We start from the raw sequence: 14,520 nt of genomic DNA, 5'->3' as shown, positions 1-14,520 counted from the left end.
TTTGTGCAGATGGTGTAAAGCAAAGGTTAGTGTCTGCTTGAAGCTAGCTAGTATGGCAAATCAGTTGATTAGTAAATGCAGTTTCACAGAAGAGACAGCAATGCTTTGATGATGAAGTTTTGCCTGTTTTCATCTGCAACTGTCCTCTACTGAACAGGGTTTCTATCATTGATCAGCTACAGAGCAGAGCAAACTCATCAACTAACCTTGAACTGGAGACTGACAGTGGGTTTTCGGTGCTTGCTTCCACATTTAAGAGTGTCTTGATTGTTGCGACTTGAAACATGCTCAAACAGGTCATAGATGAAATCAAGACTGAAATGGGAAAGAAAAAAAATATCTCTAAAGTATATCTTAACAGATTCAGAGGTTTACCACTATAGAAAGCAAAGAAAGCACTGTCCGTTACAAAGCAGCTCCTCCATCCAAAAAATGCTTATTGACTTTCTCCATAATCTTTAAAAAGCAACATATTTTGCCTTTGTAGAATTTATACAGAGGAGGAAAAAAAACCCACAAAGCAAAGCAAAACAAAACAAGGAGGTTCCTTCTTCTCAGCTTGCAACATATCATTAAGGAAACGAAGTGTGAAGTCCTAGAGTCCTCACAGCATTTTACCCCACTCACTCAACCAGAACTCCAGCTGACTGTAATGGTAACTGTGCACAGACTGAAAAACAAGACTTTGAGCTTTTCTGGGGCCATAACACACAATAAGCACCCACACGAGCCTCACTTTCAGGTACCAGCTGTGAATGCCACTGTCTACCTTATCAGTCGGGTATCCTCTTACCACTTCTACAGAAACACAGACCTTCTAACTTGAGCTCCAAACAGATGTTGGTGCAAGAGCAAAACCAGGCCCAGCAGCTTTAATTCCTTTATTACTTCTACCCACACACTTCGATTGACAGATGTTCAGTCAGATATGTCGTGAAACAAGAACAAACACCACAGAGAGGGAAACGCTTATTAACAGTTCCCCCTGCACAGAGGGGCTTAAGGGATTTACAAACAAGCAACTCGCATGGCAAGGCAGGATGACTGGACGGGATGGGTGAGGGCAGCAGGTGAGACAGCAACACCTAGGCTCAGCTTCCTCCTTTCCTGTCATCCCTCTGTGTGTCCTGGAGTCTCAACCACACGCCTACAAAAAGGGACGCGGTATCACTCCGGCTTGCCGGGTACCACCGTTAGGTTCCTGAGAGCTTACACAGCAGGATGTCAGGAGGCATGCAGGTACCAAAGACACCCAAGCTCAGACCTTCAGTAACATAAATCTTTACAGAAATTCTCCCTTTGAAGCAATTAGGAATCCCTTAGTCCCTGACACTAAGCTTTCAAACAAATTAGGGAATGCCCAAAATAGAAGCAAATCAGGCTGTATGTGAAGCGAAAAGCCACGCTGCCTACGAGGCACCCTTGAAACAGTTAAAAACCGTCACCAGCTTTCAGCGTCCTTACTCACCACTGAGCTGCAAGCGAGCTCTCTAGCAACCTCCTGGACTGAACAGGGACGAGGTACTGTACAACGTGGGAAAACCTGACTTACTTTGTGAGAACCGATCACAGTCAGATCTCCTTACAAGCACCTCTGATATTTCTTCTATGCTCCTTTCAACTCTGTCAAGGTCTGATGCTACGTGACATATAACATATTCAAACCCTGGCGGAATCAGGCGATACGACACCCCTTAACACTATGTCCTAAACAAAAATCACAGAAACATACCTGCTTTCACGTAACAAGTTCAGGAGATCGTCTCTGAAAGTATCTCTGTTCTTCTCCAAGATCCCCCTGACATCATACTGGACCTAGCAGGAAACAGAGCTGATTAAAACAACAAGCCAAGTAGTCAGGCACCTTTCACAAGAGCAGTACTGTAAAAAGCACTGAGGGAACAGAGTGCTTTAGTTAATTTTGAGCAGCCTCAGGGTAAAATTAAGCTAATGAAAACTCTGTTGGAATAATTTCAGCAAATAAAGAAAAGAAAATTACCTCCCCAGCGTAGTGCTTCACTCCAAAGTTGTGAATGGCAACTCTTGGTTTTACATAAAAAGGATTGTTCTAATTGGAGGGGAAAGAAAAGAGAAAAATATTTAGGGGCGGGTCAGGGAGTGGAACGATACAAAGAGTCACATTATCCTCCCAACCCAGACCTAAACAAACCATTGTCTTCCAGTGAACTCCCTGGAAGATTAGTGCTCCGAAAGCAAACAGCCAACTTATAATGATAATAGGATTTGTCAGTCTGGGCTGCTTCGAATGCAGTAATAACAGATTTATAGTATCCAAAAAGGCATTATACTAAACCTGAACCCATCTGGCAGAATCGTCTATTAAAGGCACTTTGAAAAAGAAGGCTCTGTCTTAAACTGGCAGCTATGGAGACTGGTGGATATGCTTGTATCCCAGAAATTCTCAAGTATAATTCTAGGACCACAAAGGTAACACTAATCTGGACAGAGGAAACAGCAGCCTTTCAGTAAATGACATCATGGTGAGTATTTCATTACACCAAGGGAAACTGAAGATCTAAATAAGCTGAGTTACTGCAGGGTGTCAGAGCTCTAACTAAGAGCAGAATTTGGCTTATTCACCAATATGGAAACCTTTAAGTGGACAATAACAAGGATATGTTCTTCCAGGTAACTGATCCAGTCCTGACAGCAAATGATATGGATTGCCATGTAAGTAGGATCATGTCCAAAACAGCCTCTGCAACTATGCACCTACACATCTGAATCATGAATTTCTACAGAAGCAAAGAGACCCTCCACATTTTGCACAGAAAACATGAGCAAAACATTACATACAGCATGCTGGGTATTCAACTTCTCCAGCAAGGTGGAGTCAGTAGCTTGAGGAAAATGGCTCTCTTCATTGATGAGCGCCAGCAGTCCCAATTTCTAGAACAGTAACAAGAGGCAGAACATGAATTAGTGCACAGCTGGACACAGCTGTTGTCCCCAGTTTGGAAAAATCACAAAGTCCTTGAATTTGTGTGCAGAGAGGTGCAAAACCACCTGTACATGACTAAAACCCCACTCTCATAGAGGACTACAATCCTATTTTTCTTGCAACACACCTTTGAAACATACAGCATATGATACCTGTGAAAAATAAAGAAAAAGCAGCTACTGGAGGAAGCAACAGTTCTCCTGGTGTAGGCAGTTTTTAGGTGCATACAATGACATCGCCCCAGAATGTATCTGCAGCCTCCAAGATCCCCAACAATCAGAAGTCCCTTAAACCTGAGGAGTTTGTGTAAAGAGTCTTTCAAAAATTTTTGTTCCATAAAATGACTGACTTAGTCGTTGAACCAACGCAAACTTTTAGCACCCACAGGGCCCAGGGGCACAGCTAAAGATGAACAGTTTAACTACGCACTGCGGGAAACACAACCTCCCATTGCTTTGCATACGCCTCTCTGTAATTTCCTTTGATGTTCCCTACTTCTCATACTAGAAGAGGTGGTAAACAAAGCAAGCTACCCTGCAGCTAATTAATGTGTCCAGCAAGCTTCACGTTGACACAGCCTCTCAGAAACACACGGTTCTCCAGATGCACATTTTAATAAACCACTTCCCATCAGCCCAGAGCAGCTCCTGACAAACCACACCGTCCTGACTGCAGTCACGTCCTGGCAGCTGGATTCCCTGACCACTGCCAGCAGTTCCTGTGGTCATCTGAACACGCACAGACACACACCACACTATGGAGATAAACTCATCAGGCTTGTACTGCTCGCAGAAGTGAACTAGATGATCTTTGAGGTCCCTTCCAACCTTAATCATTCTATGATTCTATGATATATAACTTTGGCTTTATCATCCAGCCGGAGTTATCATTTCTGTGCAGTGAACTCAGACCTCACCTGGCCCTCACTGCTAATGTTCCTACCAGTAACTCTGCAGAAACTTCATGCTCTTCTACATGTTCCTTTAGCACAAACCAGAACACAAACAAACTTATGGATGAAGTCAAAATTGGCAGGCAACAAATGAAGATCACCTGCATCCCATGAAACGCAATTATGGGAGCAAGACACTGTCATTCTTTCTGCCCTCTCCTTCTATTCTTTTTAATCATCTCCAAATATTACTCTTGTATATAATCATATGCTGTTAAAAGTTACAAGGAAAGATGCATACATTGAATTCCTGTATTGATTGAATAGAATCTATAATAGATCCATGCATGAAAATGATCTGATTAAAAGTTCACTGTTTAAACATGCAAGATCCATCATTCTCTTCACTTGTTCTTTGTGTTGGCAAGTGTTTTAAAGACATATTACCTCAGAAAAAAACTAGAAATAGGTACTGGTATCAAATTATTACCTTTTCAATAAGATCCAAGCACTCCCCGTTGTCTGTCCAGTCAATATCCTCCCATATTAGTCCTTCCCTAAGGAAAATAACGAGTGACTTTTTACTGACAACTACGACAAAATTATTTTAACTATAGAAATAGGAGGAGCTGATGTATTTATCCTGCCAATTACTGCAAAATAAGATTGCTTTTAAAAAGTACACATCTCCAGACAGATTTTCAAAGGAAGCTAAGGCAGCTGGGAACTCAGATTTCAAGTGAATACTGAGATTTTCAAAATTCTTTCAAATTTCATCTCTTACCTGCTGTATTCCAGTTGCTCCAAGGAAAAGATGTGCTTGTTGAAATACTCCTGAAGCTTTTCATTTGCATAGTTAATATTGAACTGCTCAAAGCGGTTTACCTAAAGAGGCAAGAAATTTTCAAAAATGCATACACTCCAAGTATTTTACTTCGCAAACAAGGAACTGGTTTAAGTCATAACATGTTTAATAACCAATTTCCAGTGAAGACGACAAAGATCTGTAGAACAACAAAGCATAAATAATCAGACAATCAATTTGAACAAACTTTGGAAACTTACTTCAAAGTTTTCAAATCCAAATATGTCCAAAATCCCAATGGACTTGAAGTCTTCCTTGCTCCTGATTCTGCTGTTGATTTTCTTAATGACCCAAGCAAAACACTGAGAATAAAGTGCCATAGCCATAGAATCTCTGCTGTCTATTGCCTGCATTAAAGAAGGAATACACAAACGTTATCAATCGCTCCTGTAACTGAGAACTTCAGAGCAGACTTCGCTGGTCAGCGTCGGTCCTGGTTTTAGCTGGGACAGAGTCAGCTCTTCTTTTTAGCAGCTAGAAGAGCTCCGTGTTTTGGTTTTACTCAGAGGCTCACTCTGAGAAGAATGTTGATAGCAAGCTGATGCTTGTGGTTGGAAGTGAGACTCCAAGGACTTTTCGGTGTGCCGTGTTCTGGCCGGAGCGCAGAAACATGGTGGGATAAGGGGGGAGCACAGCCGGGACTAGGGGGACACGATTCCCCTTGTGATTTGTGGTGGAACTTAAGATTGAGGGCCAAACTGGCCAATTAGTATTCCATATCATGCAGCGTCATGCCCAGTATAAAAGTGAGGGACAGCCGGACAGAAGGGCTTTTTCTGCGCCTTTGCTCTATTGCCTTTTTTTCCCCTCTCTCTCCCAGCACTCCCACTCTCGGAGTACTCTCTCTCTCTCCCTCTCTGCCCCTCTCTATTTCGGGGCCTCGCGTTCAACTGGGATTGCAGCTTCGGGACGAGACGGGCTTCGCATAGGTGGTGAGTACCTACACTGTGTATTAAATCATCTGTATTAAATTGTTCTTATCTCAACCCACGGGTTTCCCGTTTCTCCTTTAATTCTCTCCCTCATCTCTGGGGCTGGGGGAGGGGGAGTGAGCGACTGTGTAGGGTTTGGTTGCTGGAGTGGCCTAACCCCCGACAGTCTTTGCACAGCATAAAGCAACATACAATGCAAGCAGGCCTGTACGCCTGTGTACCTTGACGGCAGTTGTATTAACAGTTACAGAGTGTCACAACTTAAGCTTTAACAGTATGGGTTATAACAGCTGTACACCTATGCCGCATTAAAAATACATTTCAAGGCTAACGCACTCAAAAATGAGGAAATTATAAACTTAAGGCATGGAGGAAGAAAACAGAAGGGGAGGAAATAACATCTTAATTTATCCCTTTCTAGAGGTAAGCGTAATGTTATGTATATCTGTTTCTAATCCCCTTCTTTTAAAAAACTATTTCTGCTGAAAGTTTTCAGAAACACCCACCTGACACAAATATCCATAATGAAAAATATCAGTATATATGATTAGAATTTGAAAAACATGGTGAGCAATCAGGCTTAATAAGAATAACAAGAGCCACGCTACAAGCCCTGGCCAGAATGATAGAACGGGATCTATACAGATTTCTAAAAGTCCAATTATACCCGATCCAAAAAAACTACGTAGTACTTTTGTCAGCAACTCTGATGCACGAGCTAAGCTTCTGTTCTTGAGTGACCAATGATTTCCCTGGACTTGAAGACCAAGCAATATATATTTAACAGACCCTAAAACCATGTCAAAACTGAGATGCCTTTACCTGTTGTATGCTAAGAGGTGTTAGGATTTCTTCTCCCCTGAGTATCATTGACCTCTGTGTCAATGCTTCAGTTAGCTGCGTGGAGTCCAACCCCAGTAGTTCAGCAGATCTACCCAGAGCTGGCAAAAGAAAGAGACAAACACAAATATGTCCTTAAATGTATAAAGTTATGAAACTAATTTGTTGTAGTATTATTATTATTGCTACCACCACCATTTAAGATGCTTTCTAAAATGATGGGGATTACAGATAAAAACACAACCAGAAACTCTAGGATATTTTTTTGCCGCTCATGAGAAGGCACAGTATCATAAATATGCACGACTGAAGGAATTCAGCAGTAGAAATCCATCACAAGTAAGCCACAAATATTTATTTTCCTCTTAATGTTACATGTCAAGGATTCAAATAACCTACTGCTTACACTAACATATTTTTCCAGACACAAACGGTAATTCACTCTTTGTCCACATGAACGCGTTTCAGCTTCGCTGAAGATGATAAAGAAAACCAATTATTTTTTTTTCTTACAGGCATACTTTAATTTGCAATTTAGCTGTAATGTGGCATATAAAGCAGTATGCAATGCTACTCTTTATTGCCATACTTGAACATTTGAGATGCTCACTAGCCCCATTTTTAGACATACCAATACATACTTTCAGATTTGTACTTAAGGTATCGAAAACTCTACAAAAGATACCTTCAGTGGAGATCTCAGTTAAGAAATGTACTTGAGCACTTACATTTTATCAACTTAAGAATATTTCAAAGAAGGAATGGGATTAAAATATAATTTGTCTACTATTAATGGAATAAATATGTGACCAAGGTCTTCCCCAGTTAAGATCTAGCATCCAGCAGCAGACTGATTTGCCTTTTCTGTCAAAAAAAAAAAAACCAAAAAACACAACAACATTTTGATCAACATTTACAGTTGCTAAAAAGCAGTAAAACCCTTTCACTGTTTGTCCTTGCTATGGCCAGATATACTAGCAATGAATATAGCTCTCACAACCTCAAGAAACATTTTCATCTGGATGCACAGCCTTCTCACCTGTTTTAAAGGACACCTGTGCCCCACCAGCAGTGATGAACTCAACGTTTCCTAGATGCAGAATGCCAGCCAAAAGCCTCAAAACCTCTCGCACCTCCTCCTTGCTGAATTGCATCACTTCCATTGCAGTCTGGAATGACACGTGAGCTTCTTCAGTAACATGCACACTGACTCAAAAATGGGGACAAGGACAAACCCACCAACTGTGTTGTCAGGCCTTAGAAAAGCAAGTGAGGACTGACAGAGGGCTGGCAGGAGTTAATTCCTTTGGTTTCATCCCAGATCGAATACACTGTAAGACATGATGGGGACATCTTGGAACATGCACGTATCACTCTGGTTTTATGAAATCTCCTTTTGATGCTATAAGGATGCTGTAATTTGCTTTCAAGTTCTTCATTAAAATTGTATAAATATTGGAATGTCCTACTGAGTCGTGCATCAGATGCAATTTCATTAATTTGCATTAGTAACTGACAACTTCCACTGTGTTTTTACCAAATTTTGCCAATTAGCCTTGTAGGTAACAAGGCATGGGGGAGGAAACACAGCAACATGTAAGATTTGCTCATTTGTTTTCTCAGCCAAGAAGAATTCAGAGGAGCCCTTCTGCAGCATATCCTGGGCAAGCCATGAAGCCCAAACACACATCTTACCAGCCTGGTCTGACACCTGACAACAAAACTGAGCAAGAAAGAGAGATCTATACAAAATGTGTTGAATTCATAAATAACCAACACGGTGATGATCAAGGCTCAACTATGCAAATGAAGAGAACAGCAAATCTCTGTTTAAAGAAATACTAAAACAAGAGGATGAACATTTGCTTTTCTCTGACTCTGACAGAGAGGAGTAAGTAATTGTACGCCTCTCGAAATTAACAGAATTTCCCAAATTTGAGTCTAATATGGGTCTGTCTGAAACCAGATCAGTTTTATACCCTTACAGTTAAAACTCATCACGTCACAGTCACTGCAGGTGTCTGACAGATGACACGTGACACAATTTATCTTTCATAAATCATCAGTTACAAATGGAAAAGCCTCAGTCTCATTCCACAATTAAAAGCAGAGAGCACATAATGGTTGAAGGTTTATTTTGTATAGAAGACCTTTCACAACAGAGCTCTAACGATGGTGGCAGCACTAGGAGTTCATCTCCACGCTCACTGTGCAGTCCCTCCCCATCTTCTACAAAAAAGTTTTACTTAAGTAACATTTCCAGAAGTTAAAACACACTAAAAATAGGCAAAGGGAATGACTATAATAGGAACAGACAGGCGAGGGTGAACTGTGGGGTTTCTGTCTGCCTCCTGCTCTGGGAACACAGCCTGGCAGCCTCAGCCCCTGCTCCAAGCCTGCCCGCACGGCGGGCAGCACGCGAGCATCACCTGCCCAGCTGATTTCACGCTCTGCCCACCCTGGGATGATGAGCACAAATTAAACGTCACGCTAATCAGCTTAAGCCATGTGGCTATAATGTAGGTAAGCCACCACCTTTTCCAACACCTCTCCCATCCCCACCATACTAGATGAGGATGTTTTACACAAAAAGTAACTGCTGTGTCCACCACACGTTAATTTGTCAATTTAGAGATTCTCTCAATCTCTCGTCAAAGAGATTAACATAGCTAAGCAAAAATAGTGTGGTGAAGGGCATAAAAAACATTATTTTTACTGATTTTTAAAACGTAACACATTACCGACTCAGTGATATAGTAAGCAATTAGTAATTATCCTAACAGTCAGTACAGACTAATTGCTGTAGCTAATTGGCGTGGGTATAAGACATAAAGCCATTCAGAGAAAGACTCCATCAGGACCTAATTTTCAATCGGCATTTAAATTTTCTTCAACTCTATTGTGTAAGTTACTCCATACAACTGGAATTCCCAGCTGCAACTTAAAGAGCCAGATGCTCAGGTGCTTCACTCCCCACATGTTGTGCTGCAGACTCAACCCTGTAGATGCCACACGATCTGGGCAAAGCTTTAGGATGGAAAAACAGTGGAAGCTGACACACCTGCAATATAAAACAATGGAGGGAAGGGCAAAGGCATGTAAATGCCTTACTGTCTTCCTAACTGGTATTCTTTTCATTCCGAAACGTAATCATTTCACTAAACTATAGCACACTATGAAATGACAGTAAAAAATCAAATACTAGAGGAAAGGTAAAGACTTGCTTAAAATGACAGTGAAGTTTATGAGAAAACATAAGTCGCTGTAAGATTAGTGCCTTAACGAGAGCGCTGTGTGTGCAGGTACGCACAAGAAGGCTTTGTCTCTTGCTCTGTCAGTGGGCCCCAGGCACCTGCACCTCCAGTATTTCTAAAAGCATAGAAAAATAGGGAAACAACTCACAATGACTTCCTTGAAAGAATCTTTGTCACTGATTGTCTTATCCGCTATACATCCAGACTGATTCAGGTAGTGGTAGTTCTCCGGTACAGATAAGTAAAAAGCATCTAACAAGGAGAGAAAAGAGGACAAATGAAAAAATAAAAAATATCCCCAAAACAAAAGCACTCCACAAATTACTACGTCAAACAGTTCACAATTCATTTGCTCAGAAATTAACGATGATGCACAAGACAAAGTTTTAGATTAGAATCAGATATGGGGTTTTATTTTGCTGGTTTTTGCTTTATTTAGCTGCACAATGGAGTTAACTACTTTTTAAGCATGCAAAGACAGCAGGCCCAAGGGGAGATGCCGAGACCGCTTTAGGCAATTTTGCACATATACAAATGTCATTTCTTTTGTTCAGTGGATTTATTCTTTATGAGAGAGGATTAGAGGAACCAGAATTATTCCTCTTTGTTGCTGTGGAGTTATTTAGTATCAGCAAAAATATTCAGCTTGAACAGAATGAGGCATGTTTGTCCCCAGGTAATTTTCCCAGGGACACAGCAGAAGCTGGGAGAAAAATTATTGGCAGCTCAGTGACATTCTTCAACTAAGCAGGTTGCTCTATCAAGTTGGGCTCAAATTCACACTCACTAAATCCCAGCTGAACAAATAACCTGTTTCTCTGCTGGGGTTAGTGGGTTTCTGCAGTTAAATTCTCCACTGCTGTCACCACGGCTGACTGCTAGCAGAGAGCCACTACGGTTATGTGACTTGCGCTTTGCCACTCACCTTTCTCTCTCTCTTCTATCCCTGCCAGCAGAGCATAGAATATATGATAATTTCTTTCCCCAGGGTTTTGTCTTACTACACGATTCTGTCAAAATAAAAAAGCAGTTGCCATTTAAGCAATCGTTTTTAAGGAGATTTTTTTTCTTTATCCACAATTTCAAAGAAAATATTAAATTAAGCAAAAATTAACTGAGCAAAACCAAAGATCAACTTACTTTTTCCAATAAATCTACAGCCAGGAACAAAAACTTCAGTCAAGGAATAATGTAAAAAGGAATTCATGCACAAGCTATTTATAATATTTCTTGATCATTTGAGACAATAGGAAGAGCGTCATGGTCTTTTGTTATGACATGCCTGCTGCCATAACAAGGAGAATAAAGTAGCAACAATGATAATATTGCAGCAGTTCTAATACCAATGTGTTTCCACACCTCCTTCTCCATGCCATCAAAACTGGACTTGTCATGTTTTGGATTTTACATGACATCTGCTTTCCTTTACTTTTTCTTTTCCCTAAAGCTTGGAAACAGCTTTAAGGATGAAATTTGTCCCACTGCAAAAGTTGCTTATGTTCAAAACACTAGGTAGCATCCCCTCAGTACATTCCTCATCCCTACACCTCTGGTGCTTTGGTGAAGCTGGCTCATAGTCCAATTTTGTCAAACGCAGGACAATTCCAAGGATTTGACCCACCGATGCTCATGTTTCAGAAATTCAGCAGCTCTGCTCTCTCTTTTCCAGAAAAGTAAGAAGCTTATCTTCAGATATAAGAAACGAGGGAAATAGCTGACAACTGAAGTTATCCCCAAGAACTCAGGATATTTTAGCTCACTACACAGGAACATACACAAGTCACGCTAGGAGCAGCAATACAAAATCTTGGTCCTCCAAGAGTATATACACCCCACCCCGCCACGAATGCATGTGTGCGTGTGCACAAACACATGCAGAATTTGGTGTTACTGCTTTCTGTTCCTACCTACATCAGATCAATGTAATTGTGTATGTTTTAGGATGGGGCAAACGGACAGACAAGGGTAAGCCCCACTTTTCTTCCAGCCCTCACGGAGGAGGTACATGGGGGCTGCCCACAAATGGGGCGGGGGGGAAATCACCAAACAAGGATACAATCTATAATTCTTCCTCCCTGAATGTTTCCTTTCTGACAGATGTTCAGCTGAATAAACTTCCCAAAACGACTGGAGTTGTTGTTGTAAACAGTCTTCGCATTGCCAAAAGCTTCCATAATTGGGCTGTGAAAATACAGAAGAACGACACGAGTGTTAACGTGTGACCAGCATGCCAACACTTTCACATGGGAATGGTGAAAGGAACTGCACTCTGAAAAGCTCACTTCTGACATCCTCCTCAGCCACAGCCTACCTGCTCAGTATTATCCTCAATTTATTAACAACAGGCATGCCAAATTTCTATCAGAAGATGCAAGTGTATTCAAGCAACAGGAAGATTAATTGTACTAAACTACTTCACAGCTTAATCTGTAACTGCTCAAGAGATGCACGCAATTCTCATTGCAGTAATCAAATTATAGAGTAAGAAATCTCAGCACATGCAAATTGCTAGACAGATGTAGGGAAAATAGTCCTTGTCCTAAGGCAACTTAAAAAAAATAATTACATCAAGATACAGCAGGTAAAACACAGATGAAGCATGATAAACAAAAGTAATAGCATCTCAAATTGTCTTTGTTTTTAAATAGTTTAGAACCATGTGTTACTTCATTTGAACACTGCAAGATTTATTTTGCTTGTGTAGAGTGTGTCCCATGCACTTACTCATCTGTCTTATCAGCTCTCCTTATCCTCCCTTTCCTCAGCATGCTTTTACCACTTGCACACTTTATCGTCACCGTGCTATATCTTGTCCTACCTGATCCTCAAGCTATACACACCAAACCAATGGTTTCTCACTCTCATCATCCATTTCCCTCACTCTGATTATCTGAACTCAGCCCCAAACAAAAATGCAAGCCACTACTAAAGCATCATCTATTTTAAAACTCTGCATCTTTTCGCTTCATTAAGATATACCACTGTGCTCACAACTCTCTAGAGCAGCCAGGTAATTTTGTTTAATGGAAATTTTCTCTTTTTCCAATATTCATTTTATTGTTCAGTAAATGAACCCACATCTTTAATTACGTTGCTAGCTCTTATGTCAATGACAAGGCTTATTCTGGAAAAAATACCTGTGTATTGAAAGAGCTAATACCTGCTCTCAAGAATAGCTTGCTCCACACAGGAGGTCTTCTCTCTGCAGGACAGCTCCAATGAATGTTGGCTCATCGCAGACAAGAACTTGAGAATCAGCTTAGTGCTCTCCGTCTTACCAGCACCACTTTCACCACTGAAAGAAGAGGAGGAAAGCGTTTGCACAGTTTCACCCGCCAGGCAAAAAGCCCTCTGCATGGCCGGTCCTCCAAACTCCAAATTATTGGAGGTCAGGAAGACTGAGGTGATTAGAAATGATACTCAACTAGCAGGAGAATACCCCTTTAAGCCTGCTGAATGTGACATTCAACACAAAATGCAAGCTAGCTTTAGACTTCATACCACTGTTCAGACAGCATTTCAAGGCATTGATTGTGTCAGGATGCGCGCAACACCCAGGAGGCAACAAAGAGCTCTCTGAATACAACCAACTATCCAACAATCCTCACCAATGTGGAAAATCAAAGTTAGAGCAAAGGCATGGCAATGATCAAGGAGAAAGTCCAGATGATGAACTAAGCTGGGAAAGTTTGAGATTGTGTTGCAGCAATTTAGCTAAGGAGAGAGCCTTGCTGTGAGAAGGAGGAGGTTAGAGACAACAAAGCGTATTATAACACATAAAAGGCTACAAGTATATTCTTAGTGAGCTACACGTTCTTTAAACAAACTTTTTATATGCCCATCCAAATAAACCAGACTCACATGAATTCAAAATATACTATTTTCACCTCTCATCATCACCAGGATGTAAAACCTCTCATCTTCACCCACAGCATAACAAAGCTATTTGATAACGCAAAATTGGCATTTTAAAAACAGCTAATAAGTAATCTTGCTGATAAAAATAGAAAGTAATACACTCAATTTCTCTTCAAAACCGACACTGCTGCTCAGCTCAGGACTCTGTTACTTTATGTGGATCGAGTTGGCTCTGTATTTTTTTTCCTTTTACAAAAAAAACAGTTGTTATTAATGAGATGAAAACCAAGAACAAGCATGCTAAACTTTAAAGTTGTTTATTCAGCCCTACAGTACATACACCAACAGTAGGTTAAGTGGGATCAGTCTTTCAGACTCCTCAGAAAGCCTATGCTTACAGGAAGTTGCCAAGGTCAGTAAAAGAAGGGTGAATTTTTTAGTGCACAGCCAACCTTTCCAGCAACCTTTCCACCCCATGAGTTTAAGTGCCCAGCTTGTTCCACATCACTACATTCAGCATGCTGAATATATCAAGTGTGACAGCAACCCAGGAGGCCCCCACTTAGGAGATCCTTAAGCTTTCTCCATGACTTGTTCTATGCAGGGCATCTCGCTCAGGGCACAGCAGCCTGGACTCCAGACTGCCACAGTGGAAAAAGGGGTCACCGAAAGAGACTCCTCATTCTGAAGGACACACTGCCGCAGCTGAGGTGGCATCAACACTGCTCTAAATCACTTCTCAGTCCCGTCTGCTGGCTTTAAAACCCCACAGACAGACATACACAGACAAAACAGGCCTCTTCAGCAAACACAGCTCTTCAAACGCACATGTGAATTTTGGTGTGTCAGTCTCGTAACAACGTCTTCCCATCACAAGTCTGGGTCTCATCCAAAGAGTACTTTGATTCGCTTTGATT

General features: G+C 41.2%; 1 protein-coding gene across 1 annotated transcript in view; it reads right to left on the bottom strand.

Annotated features, from left to right (window-relative positions):
* Window positions 1-14,520, bottom strand: part of MYO10 (myosin X) — a 166,309-nt gene that overhangs the window by 58,242 nt on the left and 93,547 nt on the right. Inside the window, exons 5-18 of the mRNA XM_086608921.1 lie at window positions 12,906-13,040; window positions 11,802-11,926; window positions 10,886-10,899; window positions 10,671-10,755; window positions 9,894-9,997; window positions 7,531-7,660; window positions 6,474-6,592; window positions 4,920-5,066; window positions 4,639-4,739; window positions 4,345-4,411; window positions 2,818-2,910; window positions 2,000-2,068; window positions 1,733-1,815; window positions 207-315 (exon numbers count right to left, since the gene is read on the bottom strand). Of these exons, the coding sequence (XP_086465047.1) occupies window positions 207-315; window positions 1,733-1,815; window positions 2,000-2,068; window positions 2,818-2,910; window positions 4,345-4,411; window positions 4,639-4,739; window positions 4,920-5,066; window positions 6,474-6,592; window positions 7,531-7,660; window positions 9,894-9,997; window positions 10,671-10,755; window positions 10,886-10,899; window positions 11,802-11,926; window positions 12,906-13,040 (1,381 nt within the window). The remainder of the gene's footprint in view (window positions 1-206; window positions 316-1,732; window positions 1,816-1,999; window positions 2,069-2,817; window positions 2,911-4,344; window positions 4,412-4,638; window positions 4,740-4,919; window positions 5,067-6,473; window positions 6,593-7,530; window positions 7,661-9,893; window positions 9,998-10,670; window positions 10,756-10,885; window positions 10,900-11,801; window positions 11,927-12,905; window positions 13,041-14,520) is intronic.

This window comes from Tauraco erythrolophus, chromosome 3 (assembly GCF_009769465.1).
Source record: "Tauraco erythrolophus isolate bTauEry1 chromosome 3, bTauEry1.pri, whole genome shotgun sequence".
NCBI classification, from domain to species: Eukaryota; Metazoa; Chordata; class Aves; order Musophagiformes; family Musophagidae; genus Tauraco; species Tauraco erythrolophus.
Note: the sequence above shows the minus strand (reverse complement) of the source record. Positions and strands in the feature narration are given on the sequence as shown.